Below are 15,538 nucleotides of genomic sequence, written 5' to 3'. Positions count from 1 at the left end.
CTTAGCACCCAGTGACTTTCATCTTTTTCCTGAACTGAAGACGTGGCTTGGTGGGAAGCGCTTTCAAACCAATGAGGACCTTAAAACCAACGTCAAGGACTACATGAATTCATTGACGGCAACTTTCTTTGAAGAGGGTATTGAAAAGCTTGTCCACAGATATGACAAATGTCTCAATTTCTTCGGCGAATATGTCGAAAAATAACCAGAAGTGTACCAATCTTTTGGTAATTAAATTATTGTTTTATATGAAATTGTCTTTTATTTATAGCCTATCGGAGGTTGAAAAAAAACGGCCCTCGTAATCCTTATTTAAGCCAAGTGTTACCTGCGCAATGCAGGCTGCTAGCAGGGTACTCAGCTACCTGCTAGCAGCCTGCATCATATCAGCGCTCAGAGCTTTGTCCCAAGGTCACCTCACTTTCGGCAGGGGGAACCAGAACGACGTCACATGGGAGTTTTCCTGGCATTCATACTTACCCGTCGCCTATTTGCATGCTTGAAAATTTCCACTTTTCATTTAATCATGAAAAATAGATATCGTCGTTTAAAAATCTAAAAGCGTGAAAGACCCAGGAGTAATAATCTTTCCATTTAGGCAATAAAAAAATTATAGGAAACCACCCTATTGCTGACATAATCTCAAAGGTAACGCTCCTCTCCTGTTCGAGGTGTATCATTGAAAGAAGTGCTTTTGGGAGTCCACACAGAATTGGAAAAAAATACATTTCAAAAGTTAAACATATCAGGAACCTGACAAAAATTGGCAAAATCATGGTATATATCCATGCCTTAACTTTTTACATGCAGTTGGCTGTCATCCTCATTGTTTTCAGATAAATGTTGCCCCACGCTGAGTAGTTAAGGGTCTGATGTTTTTCATTCGCTGGTTATTTTTGGTGATTTCAGACGTTGTAAGCCCAATTTACCACAAAGTGTTTTTATGCTCAAAGCTATCAATTTTTTTACCCTGTCAGTTTTCTATGAAAATGTCACACCGAAAGGCATGTAATAAAACCAAAAATAAATTTATGTAACCAGAAAATTTATGAATGCTATATCAAAAATACATTTAACATCAAATAACAAAAACAGCATTAGGGAATATAAACAGTGTGAAATATGAATGATTACAAAATATTTGCGAGTGAAATATTCTTTTTGTCTGGTTGAAAATTGAGCGATAACTACCAAGTCAGGGCCAGTAATTTAGGTATTAACTAACATCTACGCCATCATTGAGGAGAGAATGAAGACTAGGCGATGAAACATTGATAGTATCTTCTGCCAACAGAATGGGATTAACTCCTACAGTCTAAGGAATAGTCAGGTAAGTCATTCATGCATAAAAAGAAGATAGTTCGTTCCAGAACAGAGTCCTAAAGAACAACTTGAGGGACTTATTTTGTAACCATACATGGTATTTTGTGCTAAGTACCTTTCAAACTCCCAAAAAACATACCCTCCAGAAATCACAACTTTGACATACACATCCCCGACCATAGAACATCTCACCATAATAAATCTTTCATACATGACTTATATATATAATTTCATATAATTTTTCAACAATAGTTACAGCTGCCAGAGTATGGAACTAAATACCGATAGAATTAAGAAGTTTGCTATTATTACATGCATTTAAGATTCACCGTCACCTGTGTGCAGATGCCATTCCGCAGGGCTCTAGTGGTGATGACAAACTTCTTAGTTCCATTATTAAAATAAGATTTTATCCAAATGAATGGAACTTTTCATTGTTATAACAGTTAACATTTTAAAAGTAGGCATTTTCAACAAGCTTAATTCTGAGAAATGCAACATCTTATGGATGTAAGTCAACACTTTGGTGCGGCCCTCAATAATTACATCCTCTAGTTGTGACTACGGATGCCTGCCTTCAAGTGTTAGTGTCCCTTACTAAGAAATTTGGCATCAATACAAGTATTTAAGACTCACAATCACCCGTGAGCAGACACCATTTTGCAGACGCCATTTCGCAGGGCTATAGTGGTGATGACAAACCTCTTAGTTCTATTAGTAAAATATAATTTTATCCAAATGAATGGAACTCGTCATTGTTATAACAGTTATCATTTTAAAATAGGCATTTTCAACAAGCATAATTCTGAGAAATGCAACATCTTATGGATGTAAGTCAACACTTTGGTGCGGCCCTCAATAACTACATCCTCTAGTTGCGGGTACCTATGACTGTGTGCAGGCGTAAGTGTCCCTGACTGAGAAATTTGCCATCAATACATGTGTTTAAAACTCACCATCACCCATGTAAAGATGCCATTTCACAGGGCTCTAGTGGTGATGACAAACTCCTCAGTTCTATTATTAATATAAGACTTTATCGAAATAAATGGAACATATTAAAATAGTTCTTGGAGTGCATGTCAGTCTATGTTATGCACTAAAAATTTTAGCCCCCGTGTCTGTTTATTTCAAACCATCCTCAGGGCTATGAAAGAGCACATGAGAAAAATATAAAATACAAAGATTACAAAGATAGGCAATATTTTTGCACAGATAAATTTTATGATAGGGTCTTTTTACAATTACATACATACATACAGTGACTCCTCGTTTAACGTCACTTACCGTTCATGAAAAATGTGACGATAAACGAAATGACGTTAATCGAAACATAATATCCCATAAGAAACAATGTAAAAAGTGAATGTCGGCTCCTAGACCTCACAATTAATACGCGAAAAAATTGAAGCGTATCATATCTGGGGCAATTTTTACGATGGGAATGCCAAGGTATGGCATGTATACGAGTCCCTGTCTTCATCGACGACAATAGCAGCAGTGACGTAAATCCTTCTCCATTTTTGTATCTCCCCGCATTTGCTCTTCGGCTTCGTTATGGTGGTCGCCCGAGCGAGCGTCGCCTGGGCATCATCAACGCTGAAACATCGTCGAAGTTACAGGAACCAAAATTATAGTGAACACGGCGAAAAAAGTGGCAACAAAAACCCCGATTTCAACACGGAAAAATTCCTTGAAATGACTTTTTAGGTTCCTGAAAACCATTATGTCAAGTAAAACCTTGCGCACCTACCTAAGAATTCATTTTGCAGAAAATTTGCTAAAACCGTAATGGCAATTAACAATAAACACACCGTTTTCCACTTCGTTTAGACTGACTGTATTACCGCCCACAAAACGAACAGCCTGCTACGTCCGCCGCTTCGTGTTTTTTCTCGTGCAAAATTTGAAAGCCTTGACGTTATCACAAAGCGAAGGTGCGATAAACCAGTGACGGTCTCAAAATTTTCGTGACGTTATCGCAAAATGACGTTAAACAGGGTGACGTAGAACGAGGACTCACTGTATATATAAACATACATGTATACTACTTCATTCATTCACACGGCGCCTTAAGCGCAAAACATACATTTAAATTCAGAGGTAAGGAAAGAAAGGGATAGGAACATATAATGGAAAAAGGATGAGGACAACGGTGCTGTGGTAGGTGGAAAAAAGCCAGAAATCAGAGCGTAAAAATGCGGCCTGACTGGGACTTCAAATGAAGTAAGGTAATAATATGCTGCCAATTACTCAAAATCCCATCTTAAAGAACAATTTTTGCCTTCTTTAACTATAAGTGAACTAAATAATGGAGCATTTTTGTTATGCTCTCCAGTCCTTGATTTATGAGGTAATCCTTATACCCCCAAAAGGCTAGATATTCTGTCATGGAATCACTAGCCTGGTGGTAGCTTTCTTCGGACTTCAGTCTTCTCAATAATTTCTTCTTTACAGAAGGCAAGTAATAAACAAAATCTACTTTTTCTCTAAAATACAGTGTAACATCGTAGTACACAGCTGATTTGGCTACCGATACAATGAAATATATATACATATATATATATATAATATTTTTTGACATACCAACACTCCAAGAACTATTTTAATATGTATTAAACGAGGTCAAGATAAGAAAAAAATAATTATTTAACAAATGGAACTTGCTCATTGTCATTATAGTTACCATTTTATAAGGAGGCATTTTCAACAAGCTTTACTCTGAGCAATGTGAGAGCTTATGAATGAAGGCCAACACTTTGGTGCGGCCCTCAATAATTACATCCTCTAGTCGCGAGTATGGAGGACAGTGTGCAGGCGTAAGTGCCACTTGCGACGGAATGTCTTCCCGCAATCCCCACACTCGAATGGTTTCAGTCCCTCGTGTGTCAACATGTGAACTTTCAGGTGAGAGCTGTGGTAGAAGCCATGGCCACACACTGAACACACAAACTTCCTTTCGCCCGTGTGGAGCGCCGCCACGTGGTTTTCCAGGTTCCCCTTTCGGCTGAACGCCTTCCCGCAGTGACTACATTTGTGGTTCTTTACTCCCAGGTGGACAGAGTTCGTGTGCTCCTTGAGGCTCTCCCTCCTAGCGAACCCTCGGCCACATTCAATGCACGTGAAGGGCCTGTCAAGCGTGTTGGGAATATCCTTGCCTCGAGTATCCTTGCTGTGACTCCTCAGGTGCCCCTTCAAGTGGTCGCTACGCATATACGTCTTGCCGCACAAGTCGCACATGTAAGGGCGCAGACCGGAGTGGATGACGGTGTGCTTCCGCAAGATGATTTCCGTGACGAACACTTTGCCGCATATCTCGCACAGAAATCTCTTCTCCGAGTGAGCTGTGGACACGTGGTAGGTAAATTTCTGCTTGTTTTTGAATTCCTTCCCGCAGTTTGAGCACCAAAATGACCTCCTATCATTCGATCGTACCCTACGCTTACTGGACGACTCCTGGTCTCTTTGTAGAGCGGCATCCGATTCACGACTCATCTTTCTCCGCACATTCTTTAAACTCACACGAAGGGCACGTTCTGGACTCACACCTTGTAAGCCACTTGCTTTCATCATGACATGATTTTGAACGTGTATTGATAGTGATATCAAGTCTAAATACTTGTTCCCACAATGATCGCAGATGTAACCTTCACAGTGAGCAGATTTCTCTCCTTCCCAGCTTAAATTTCTAAATTCAAAGTCACCTCCAGGCTTCACCTCATCGCTGGCTTCTAAGGGACCAGCACTGACCTTTAAGGCTTCATGATGGAGAAAATCCTTACCATTGGACCAAACTTTACCCTCACCACACAATCCTTGCTCTCTGACACAATCACTCCCCGATTGATGTGCCATCTTTACTTTCGCTTCCTGATGACCCTTTTTCAAACGCGGACGTGGGGTACATTTCTGATTTATACCTCCCTGAATGCGACTGCGCACTTCAGACACTCCATCAGTCATATGACTTTTAATGTGGAGAGAGAGTGATTTCAAGGTCAAGTATTTAGCCCCACAATGGTCACAGACATACCCTTCACAATGGCTAGATACCCCTCCCTCTTCCTGATACACACGATTTACTTCACACTTGGCATCCGTCATGGGCCAAACACTACATTCTTTGGTTTCGCAATGCAACGACTGCTTGCCTTTCGACTGGGCTTTACGCTTTCTACATGACTTTTTCTCTACGAAGCATTCACCCTTCGAACCGTGAGACTTTCTATTTACATTCCGACGACCCTTCTTTGCCCTGAGACTTGTGGCACATCGCAACCTTTGTTTTTGCATTACCTGCACATTTGCTGGCAAAATTGAAACAGGAAAACAGCTAGGGATCTCTGATTGATGTTGAGACAAGGGTTGATCTTCACATTTCGGGTCCACCTTGTTTGGGGACAGCCTTTGAGCCGAAGGAGTGAATTCTTCCATTACCTCTTTCTTTGCTGCTACTATTGATGTGGGAGCCACTGGTGGTGTTATAGATTCACCTTCCTCAATTATTCTCCCATGTGCAGAAGGGCAGTGGAGGCTGCTTCGTAATTCATCCACAATATATCCCTGAGCCTTCACAAAAACATTACTTTCTTCAGATGTAGGTTTCTCTGTAATTGGGGAGCTGGAATAACAGCAATCCACCTGTAATGAAAAGAGGCCTGGTTATGAAAAAAAACTGGCGATAAATTCACTTTTAAGCAACCATAAAAAAAAAACTAAATTTCCAAAGGATATTCTATCACATAACAATGGTTTTGTCAAACACTCAACATCATCATCATGATATGATTTACTGGTCACAGAATATGTTTATAGTAATACGTAATACAGTTCAAATATATCACATGCATTCAACAAAAAAATATCAGCTTATTTTGGGATATGAAGACTCCCTGAACAAATCATTATTGGTGCAGTAGCATTAATCCAACATAAAAGTTTCAGCTTAATTATTAATTTAAGGGAGGGAATACATTTAATACCTAGAGCAAAAAGGTTACCCACCATTGTGACCATATAAAAAGGGCTCTAGTTGTAGATTGCAGTTGACTGGTAGTACATGTATTCACTGTCACCATTTCCAGTTAGATGCCCATGCATTGCAGCACTGATGGTGACTTGTCTCAAATTTTCCTTTATTTACCGTCACTTTCGAAAGTTTTAGAACAAAGTTTGTGGCACCACATCTGCTTCTCGAGAAATTTTAGTTTCCCTTACTCTCTTTATTTTTCTTGGCTGATCACCCAAAATGTTTCATTTGTGCCCGAAGAAATATGCACTCTTAGAGAGATTTTACTTAGACATTGATCATTCTGTTTTGCACAGTCAATGATTATTTCCTGTGCATTTACTGCGTACTTGACCCGGTTTCCACTGCTAATTTCTACTGCCCGTTATAATACTCATATTGCAAACAGTTGCGGTGGCTTTGTTGAGTAAATGGTCAACTGTGCGGGTGGTTTTTGATGGTTCGAGTCTCCAACGCTGTAACGCCGCTCACAAGATTTTTTTCTTGTTTTATGTTTCTCAATATATTCCAAATCATTTTAATCTCGCTGCAACAGCATCTTATAATTTCGTTTAGCTATAAATAGTCACATCAAAGTTAAGAATAGGGCAAGTGTGGTTATGATTTTTAAGAGAGGCTATATTTAAAATGCATTGGATTCAGAAAAGAGGGTCATTCGGTGGTAATGGGCGGATAAAAAACCAGAGTTACCTTTTCAAATTGATGCAATTACCATATGGAAGAATCCAAATTGAATAGGACTAATGAATGGAAGGATCTAGGGGTCACCTTTGATAGCAAAATGTATTTCACCACACATATATTGAATACTAGCATAACTGCATGTAAACTTTTGGGCTTTATACACCGTATGTCAAAATATTTTGACTCTGAGATGGTACTTAAGACATTGTATTACTCTTATGTAAGAAGTAAGTTGGAATATGGGTCAGTTATTTGGAATCCCTATTTAAAGAAACATATTGCACTGCTAGAGCAAGTTCAAAAGAGATTTTTAAGATTTCTATATTTTGTATTATATCATGTGTATCCGCTTTTCGAGAATTATGTTTGTTATAGTGATTTGTTAAGAGTGTTTGGTCTCCATACCCTGCAAAATAGAAGAACCATAAACGACCTGCTATTTCTGCATGATGTCATTAATAAGGGCCTATGTTATGAATTGCTTAAGGAAATAAAAATAATAGTACCAAATGTTAATAGCCGGTTCAAAAGAACATTTTACATATCTAAGGTTAAAACAAATTATTGTTCCAATACGCCAATACGAAGGATCTGTGTACTATATAACAAAAACTTCAATGATTTAGACCTGTATCAAAAGAAAAACTGCTTTTTAAAAGATGTTAAGAATATGTTTCGCGACTGTGATAGTATTTAGTTAATATTTTTACCATTTGTTATCATGATTGTTACTTTTTTGTGGCTGTGACCAATTTATTTTCTATTTTTTGTAGTTATAATCATGTATTGTTCGCCCTATAATTATGTACATGTTGGGCGAACATTAAACATAATAAATAAATAATAAATAAATCCCCTGACCCTCACTCTAATGCCATTTAGGTGGAGGTTTGGGGGAGCATCAAGAATTGAAAATTTTTATATTTTACTGGAAATAAAGAAATAATAACTTTGTAAGTGTCATTTTTATTTAATAATGGGCACCACCCGGGTTTCGTAATGTGGTCACATTGAAACCCTGGTCGTGCCCATAATTAAATAACAGTAAACCTTACAAATTTATTATTTCTTTATTTCCAATATGGAGAGGTTTCACAAAGTAAAGCCTTAAGTTATTAGTTATATTTTATATTTTACGGTCATTCCCTATAGATTTTGCCTAAGTGTTAGTTTTATCGAAGTTGCACTGCATATTTCATGTCACAAATTCAAAATTATTGCCGTGGCCTTGCATGCGGTTGAATACGGTGCGAGGGAACCGGAGACTTCGTTGCACTCGGGCATATTTACGCCGTGACTAGACAAAGTCAAACTGGAGAACAAAGGAATGATAGAAGGAAGGGGAAGCAGGGGAAGAGGAAGTAAAGATACCATGAACCACAACCAGGCACTCACCTGCATAGACAGGTTGCCGTGAGTGCTGGTTTCCTAAAACTTCTGCAGCACGATGACGTGATTGAGTGCCAGTTTCCTTCAGGGGAGTTCCATTGTTCCTGATTTCCAAGGGGTGCGGCCCACGATCGGATTTGCAAACAGAGGCAGTTACATCCCGGGAAACATCTGTGAGACACCACACGGCGCGGTGCCCAACAGTGTAGTTAACGAGGAATGATTTGGTGCTTTCCCGGCGAATGCTGTTCATAAAATCTTCACGGAAAACCAGCCAGGTAGGATGTACATGGGGATCGGGTTTGTGTGGTGGCTAGTGTGTTGGCTTCCCATACCATGGGCTCGGGTTCATATCCTGGTGGTGGCAGAGAATTTTCATAGACTGCCCGATCCCTGCTTGAATGTTTTGTGAAGGACATTTCAAGCGCAACACTCTGTCCGTCGGATGGGACATTAAGCCGTGGTCCCCTTGGCGCCTTTCGGTAAGAGCAGGCTAATGCCGACGCCGGGTTCCTCTCCACCCTTCCTTACCTACCCTTCCCTCATTGTGCAAATGACCTCAGCTCTCGGTTGCCTCCTCCAAATACCATACCATACCAAAGATGGACATTGCTGCAAACGTTTCAATGGCCTTCCCTGCCATTGTCTTCAGGGTGAAAGATGCACCTAGCTATTGCCGTAAGTGCCGGTTTCCTAAAATGGATGGACCCGGTGAATATAAGCCCAGGAATAACCAGGTCCATCATTAGCCCTGAAGATGATGGCAGAGAGAAGGCCATTGAAACGTTGACAGCAATGTCCAGCCTTACCCGGCTGGTTTCCTGTGAAGATTTTATCAACGGTATCGTTAACAACGTCGCACAGTGATTTTGAAGCATTCATACAACCTACTTTTCTGAATCCATGATCACGCAATCACGGCTGCTTGGGTTTCAGGAAACCAGGTACAGTAGATTCCGTTTAATGGGTCCACTGGTTACTTGGGGCAGCCGCTTAATTGGGGCAGATCTTGAAGAACAGAACCCAATAGAGGAATATCCAAGAGTATTATCTGATCAATTGGGACAGCATGCCGCTTTATTGGGCCAGGAGTCGGCGACATAGACTCTATGCTCGCGACGAAATTAAATTTTTTTCTTTTCGGAACACAATTTTTTTATATTTACCTCCATTGATTTACTCTTATTTTTCACAGATGTTCCTATTCTTGCTCTATTTTGAAAGCTCTTGATGCTATACTATCCGTAAGAGGATAGGACTTTTCATCAATAGGACTTAGTAAAAGACATTCATTCAGCGTCACCCGAGGCTGTGAAAAATATTTTAGGCTAAATTATTATAATTCTTAAAAATGATAACAAATTAACTAAACTCGCTCATTTATTAATCAAATCAATAGTTTAATAAACTTATGTTACATTATTAGCATTCTTTAGTTTTCTTTCTATTATTTCAACGTTTGTTTATGCCCATATACAGGATAGTTCGCCTAATTGGGGCAAAGTGCACCAGTCCCGATATGTCCCAATTAACTAGAATCTACTGTATTATATAGAGTACTAGGAATAAAATCACATTATCATTGCAAAAAGATCGCCGACGGTAAAAAAACTCTCAATGAGTCCAGAAAGCAATCTAGCATAGGAGACAGTGTGCATAAATAACGATAGAATGTTTGCTTTAAGTAAATTATTCATGCTACCCCTCTCACCATTGGTCCGGAGAATCAGGAGTTTGCCGTCAATATCAATTTAACCCTTTCGAGACGACGGAGTTTTCGTCTTAGCATGACTGCTGTACTGAGCCCAAAGAAACTCTTCTCTCTCGTGGTACGGAGCATTTTTGGAGGACATTCGTCTCAACAAAGGGTCTTGCGGATAATCACACGCTTTCAGTTCCAACCTTTTTCGACCCCTCCCAGCAAGGACTCCGCATTATCTATGACTCCGAGGGTAGTTGTGCTCCCTCCTTTCCGGGTTTACGACCATACCTGCGGCATTGGTTTGCGGTCAACTTATGGATTGCTTACATGCATTTGGAATTTGGATAACTGTTGCTTGCACGTAAATTGAAGACTTTGAATTGAATTCCTCATTTTTTTCTGAGCATTTCCAGATTTTAAACAAAGTTCTAATGTCAATATTAGTGCATTCAATGCAGCAAAAATTTCCATGTTGACATTTATACAGAACTCAAGATATGAGTTAATATTCATCATAGGATTTTGTTTAAAAATGCCAAAAACTGCTCAAAAGACAAATAATTCAATTATTAGTAATGATATAATTAATAATAATAATTTAATAATTATAATAATAATATAATTAATTCTTGGTAATAATAGTAATAAAAAATATTTAATATAATAAATTTCGAAAAAATATTTTTGAATACTGACTGGATAAAACAATTTCATGACCATACCTGTGGCATTGGCCCTTACCGCTAAGAGGGGTAACATAAGAAGAGGGATCAGGGTACTTGCTCCCGGATTCCGAGGGTAAAACCTAAACCCCGCAGTATTGGGTCCCGAGACAAAGACATTGTACACCTGCGACCATTGTAAAAGGGGGAGAGCTAGGAAACATATATACAATGCATTCGTTCACTAGTGTAAGAAAATCTCCAACGAAAATATACGGCTTTCGTCTCCCAGGTAAAGAAATGTCCACACGTATATTAACATCTTTAGTAGGGAAAAGGTTAAAACTAGGTGTTTTCGGCAAGCTTTATTCAGAGCAATGTGACAGCTAATGGAAGAAAATCAACACTAAGGAGCAGCCCTCAATAATTACATCGTCTAGCTGCGAGTACAGATAATCGCGTGCAAGTGTTAGTGTCCCTTTCTAAGAAATTTGCCATCAATACATGTAATTAAGACTCAGCATCACCAGTGTGCAGATGCCATTTCACAGAGCTCTAGTGGCGATGACAAACCTCTTAGTTCTATTATTAAAATAAAATTTTATCCAAATGAATGGAACTTGTCATTGTTATAATAGTTATCATTTTAAAAGTAGGCATTTTCTACAAGCTCAATTCTGAGAAATGCGGCAGCTTATGGATGTAAGTCAACACTTTGGTGCGGCCCTCAATAATTACATACTCTAGTCGCGAGTACCGATGACTGTGTGCAGGCATAAGTGTCCCTGACTGAGAAATTTGCCATCAATACATGTTTTTAAGACTCTCCATCACCCGTGTACAGATACCATTTCACAAACTTCTTAGTTCTATTATTTATATAAGACTTTATCGAAATGAATGGAACTTGCTCATTGTTGTTATATTTATCATTTTATAAGGAGGCATTTTGAACAAGCTTAATTCTGATAAATGCGACAGCTTATGGGTGAAAGTCAACACTAAGGAGCAGCCATTAATACTTCCACCGTCCCCTAATTCCGAGTATGGAGGACAGTGTGTAGGCGTAAGTGTCCCTTGCGACGGAATGTCTTCCCACAGTCCCCACACTCGAACGGCTTCAGTCCCGCGTGTATCAACATGTGATCTTTCAGGTGAGTGCCGTGATAAAAGCCGCGGCCACACACCGAGCAGACAAACTTCCTTTCGCCCGTGTGCAGTGCCGCCACGTGGCCATCCAGGGTACTCTTTTGGTTGAATGCCTTCCCGCAGTAACCACATTTGAGGTTCTTCACTCCCAAGTGGACCGCCTTCGTGTGAGCCCTGAGGCCATCCTTCCGAGTAAACCCTCGGCCGCATTCGGTGCACGTGAAGGGCCTGTCAAGCGTGTTGGGAATATCCTTGCCTCGAGTATCCTTGCCTCGAGTATCCTTGCTGTGGCTCCTCAGGTGCCCCTTCAAGTGATCACTGCGCATGTACGTCTTACCACACAAGTTACACATGTAAGGGCGAAGACCGGAGTGGATGACTGCGTGCTTACTGAAGCCCCTTTTAGACACAAACACTTGGCCGCATATCTCGCACAGATATCTCTTCTCCGAGTGAGCTGTGGACACGTGGTAGGTATATTTCTGCTTGTTGTTGAATTCTTCTCCACAGTCTGAGCACCTAAATGATCTCCTCTCCTCCGATCGTACCCTACGCTTACTGGACGATTCCTCGTCTCTTTGTAGAGCGGCATCCGATTCACGAGTCATCTTCCTCCGCACATTCTTTAAACTCACACGAACGGCACGTTCTGGACTCTCGCCTTGTAAGCCACTTGCTTTCATCATGACGTGATTTGTAACGTGCATTGATAGTGATATCAAGTCCAAATACTTGTTTCCACAATGGTCGCAGATGTAGCCTTCACCGTGGGCAGATATCTCTCCTTCCCAGCTTAAATTTCTAAACTCAAAGTCACCTCCAGGCTTAACCTCATCGCTGGCTTCTAAGGGACAAGCACTGGGCTCTAGGGTTTCATGATGGAGAAAATCCTTACTATTAGAACAAACTTTACCCTCACCGTACAATTCTTGCTCTTTAACACAATCACTACCTGATTGACAAGCCATCTTTACTTTCACAGACATTCCCTTACTATCGCAGACATACCCTTCACTATGGCTAGATACCCCTCCCTCTTCCTGATACCCACGATTCACTTCACACTTGGCATCCGTCATGGGCCAAGCGCTGCATTCTTTGGTTTCGCAATGCAACGACTTCTTGCCTTTCGACTGGGCTTTGCGCTTTCTACAAGACTCTTTCTCTACGAAGCATTCACCCTTCGAACCGCGAGACTTCACATTCCGACGACCCTTCTTTGCCCTGGGACTTGTGGCACATCGCAACCTTCGTTTTTGCATTACCTGCACGTTTGCTGATGTAATTGAAACAGGAAAACAGCTAGGGATCTCTGATTGATGGTGAGACAAGGGTTGATCTTCACATTTCGGGTCCAGCTCCAACGTATCCCTGTTTGGGGACAGCCTTTGAGCCGAAGGAGTGAATTCTTCCATTACCTCTTTCTTTGCTGCAAACATTGATGTAAGAGCCGCTGGTTGTGTTATAGATTCCTCTTCCTCAATTATTCTCCCATGTGCAGAAGGACAGTGGAGACTGCTTCGTAATTCATCCACAATTATTCCCTGAGCCCTCACAAAAACATTACTTTCTTCAGATGTAGGTTTCTCTGGAATGGGGGAGCTGCGATAACAGCAATCCACCTGTAATGAAAAGAGGCCTGGTTATGAAAAAAAACTAGCGATAAATTCACTTTTAAGCAACCATAAAAAAACTTTGTAAATTTCCAGAGGATATTCTATCACATAACAATGGTTTTGTCAAACACTCGACATCATCATCATGATATGATATGATTTACTCGTCACAGAATATGTTTATAGTAATATGTAATACAGTTCAAATATATCGCATGCATTCAACAAAAAAAAATATCAGCTTATTTTGGGATGAGAACACTCCCTGAACAAATCGTTGATGCTGCAGTAGCATTTTCTCCAACATAAAAGTTTCAGCTTAATTATTAATTTAAGGGAGGGAATACATTTAATACCTAGAGCAAAAAGGTTACCCACCATTGTGACCATATAAAAAGGGCTCTAGTTGTAGATTGCAGTTGACTGGTAGTACATGTATTCACTGTCACCATTTCCAGTTAGATGCCCATGCATTGCAGCACTGATGGTGACTTGTCTCAAATTTTCCTTTATTTACCGTCACTTTCCCAAGTTTTAGGACTAAGTTTGTGGCACCAAATCTGCTTCTCGAGAAATTTTAGTTTCCCTTACTCTCTTTATTTTCCTTGGTTGATCACCCAAAATGTTTCATTTGTGCCCGAAGAAATATGCACTCTTAGAGAGATTTTACTTAGAAATTGATCATTCTGTTTTGCAGACACAATGAAGAAAACTAGCGATAAAAAATAAATGAAGGATGTTTTATCAGGCAACAATGGTTTTGTCAAACATTCGACGTCATCATCATGTTAAGATATGATTTACTGGTCCCAGAATTTTACATAGGGAAATATTATACAGTTCAAATTTATCACATACATTAGAAAAAAAGAACAGCTTAAAAAGATTAACTTAAAAATTTTACAATTATTTGACAAAGGTAAAAAACTGGATTTTGTATAAAATTTTCAAATAGGTGTATTTTCAAAGTTGTTTGGTGAATGCCTTGCCAATGATGTGGTAGCAAAATTGATTTCACCTTACCTTAAGGTGAGAATTCCTTGTCCTCCCTTGGTAACCTTTTCCGATGACCCTGAATAGATATCCCACAAATTAGTACCTAACCTCAGTCCCTTCCCCATTTCTACTTCTATATTTTACCCCACATACACCTACATTCGATATAAATAGCAGGCTTGCTGCTCTTAGGTTAAACAGCCCTCTAAAATGATGCGCAAGGTCTGAAACCGGTCGAGAAAGATTTTTAAAAAGTGTGGAAAATTACTGCAGCTGTTACATTAGGGTGGTTTCCCATTATTTTTTTATTGCCTAAATTGAAAGATTATTACTCCTGCAGTACGTAATTCACGCTTTTAGATTTTTAAATGACGAAATCTATTTTTCGTGATTAAATGAAAAATGAAAAATTTCAAGCACGCGAAAACACGACGGGTAAGTATGAATGCCGGGAAATCTCTCTGTGTGACGTATTTCTGGTCCCCGCTGCCACCCTGTGAGGTGACCTTGAGGCGAGGCTTAGCGCTGATATGACGCAGGCTGCTAGCGGGTAGCTGAGTACCCCGCTGGCTGGTAGCGCTTGGCTTAAATAAGGATTATTAATACCTTATCAAACGAAGAAAACTATCCAATCTTAGCCAGTTTTAATAGGTGATTATTAAGCCCTGAGCTCTGTGCCTCATGCATGCATTGGTAACCTCAGACGATGTATAACTCCTATCTACTCGTATAGAAACTAGGTCCCTGTGACGTCATGTGGAGTGGCATCGCATGGGTGCCAATCTGGCCTTTTTCAAATGAGGATAAAAATGGACCATTGCCATTCGTCTAATCCGGTATTTCTAAAATGAAATAATTTGTATATTATGAATACACTAATGGTGGGTAAGGAATCGCAATCAATGCCTTTCGTTTTCTTTGATGAAGGAAACTACCCTATTATTACTTTGCTGAGAAGTATATACTAAAGAGAAAGGGAATTGGATCG

At 39.9% G+C, this 15,538-nt stretch overlaps 2 protein-coding genes across 2 annotated transcripts in view; both read right to left on the bottom strand.

The window, feature by feature from the left end:
• Nucleotides 1-4,110: 4,110 nt before the first annotated feature.
• LOC124172493 (zinc finger protein 16-like) lies at nt 4,111-8,678 on the bottom strand. The gene is made up of 2 exons (XM_046551933.1): nt 8,432-8,678; nt 4,111-5,930 (listed from the first exon to the last, which is right to left on the bottom strand). Exons 1-2 carry the CDS (start codon nt 8,676-8,678, stop codon nt 4,111-4,113), a joined length of 2,067 nt encoding a protein of 688 aa, XP_046407889.1.
• Nucleotides 8,679-11,141: 2,463 nt separating this feature from the next.
• LOC124172492 (zinc finger protein 585B-like) overlaps nt 11,142-15,538 on the bottom strand; it is a 35,968-nt gene continuing 31,571 nt past the window's right edge. The window contains exon 6 of the mRNA XM_046551932.1: nt 11,142-13,560. Within this exon, the coding sequence (XP_046407888.1) occupies nt 11,824-13,560 (1,737 nt within the window). The 3' untranslated portion in view covers nt 11,142-11,823. The remainder of the gene's footprint in view (nt 13,561-15,538) is intronic.

Source organism: Ischnura elegans (genome assembly GCF_921293095.1).
Source record: "Ischnura elegans chromosome 13 unlocalized genomic scaffold, ioIscEleg1.1 SUPER_13_unloc_1, whole genome shotgun sequence".
NCBI lineage: Eukaryota > Metazoa > Arthropoda > Insecta > Odonata > Coenagrionidae > Ischnura > Ischnura elegans.
This window is presented reverse-complemented; position numbering and strand designations above follow the sequence as displayed.

Bases quoted from the DNA above. Each gene is read 5' to 3' on its own strand.
- LOC124172493 (XM_046551933.1), bottom strand. From the start codon at position 8,678: ATGAACAGCATTCGCCGGGAAAGCACCAAATCATTCCTCGTTAACTAC. The intron at 5,931-8,431 runs GTGAGTGCCTGG...CCCCAATTACAG, and splicing joins ACGGCAACCTGTCTATGCAG to AGAAACCTACATCTGAAGAA.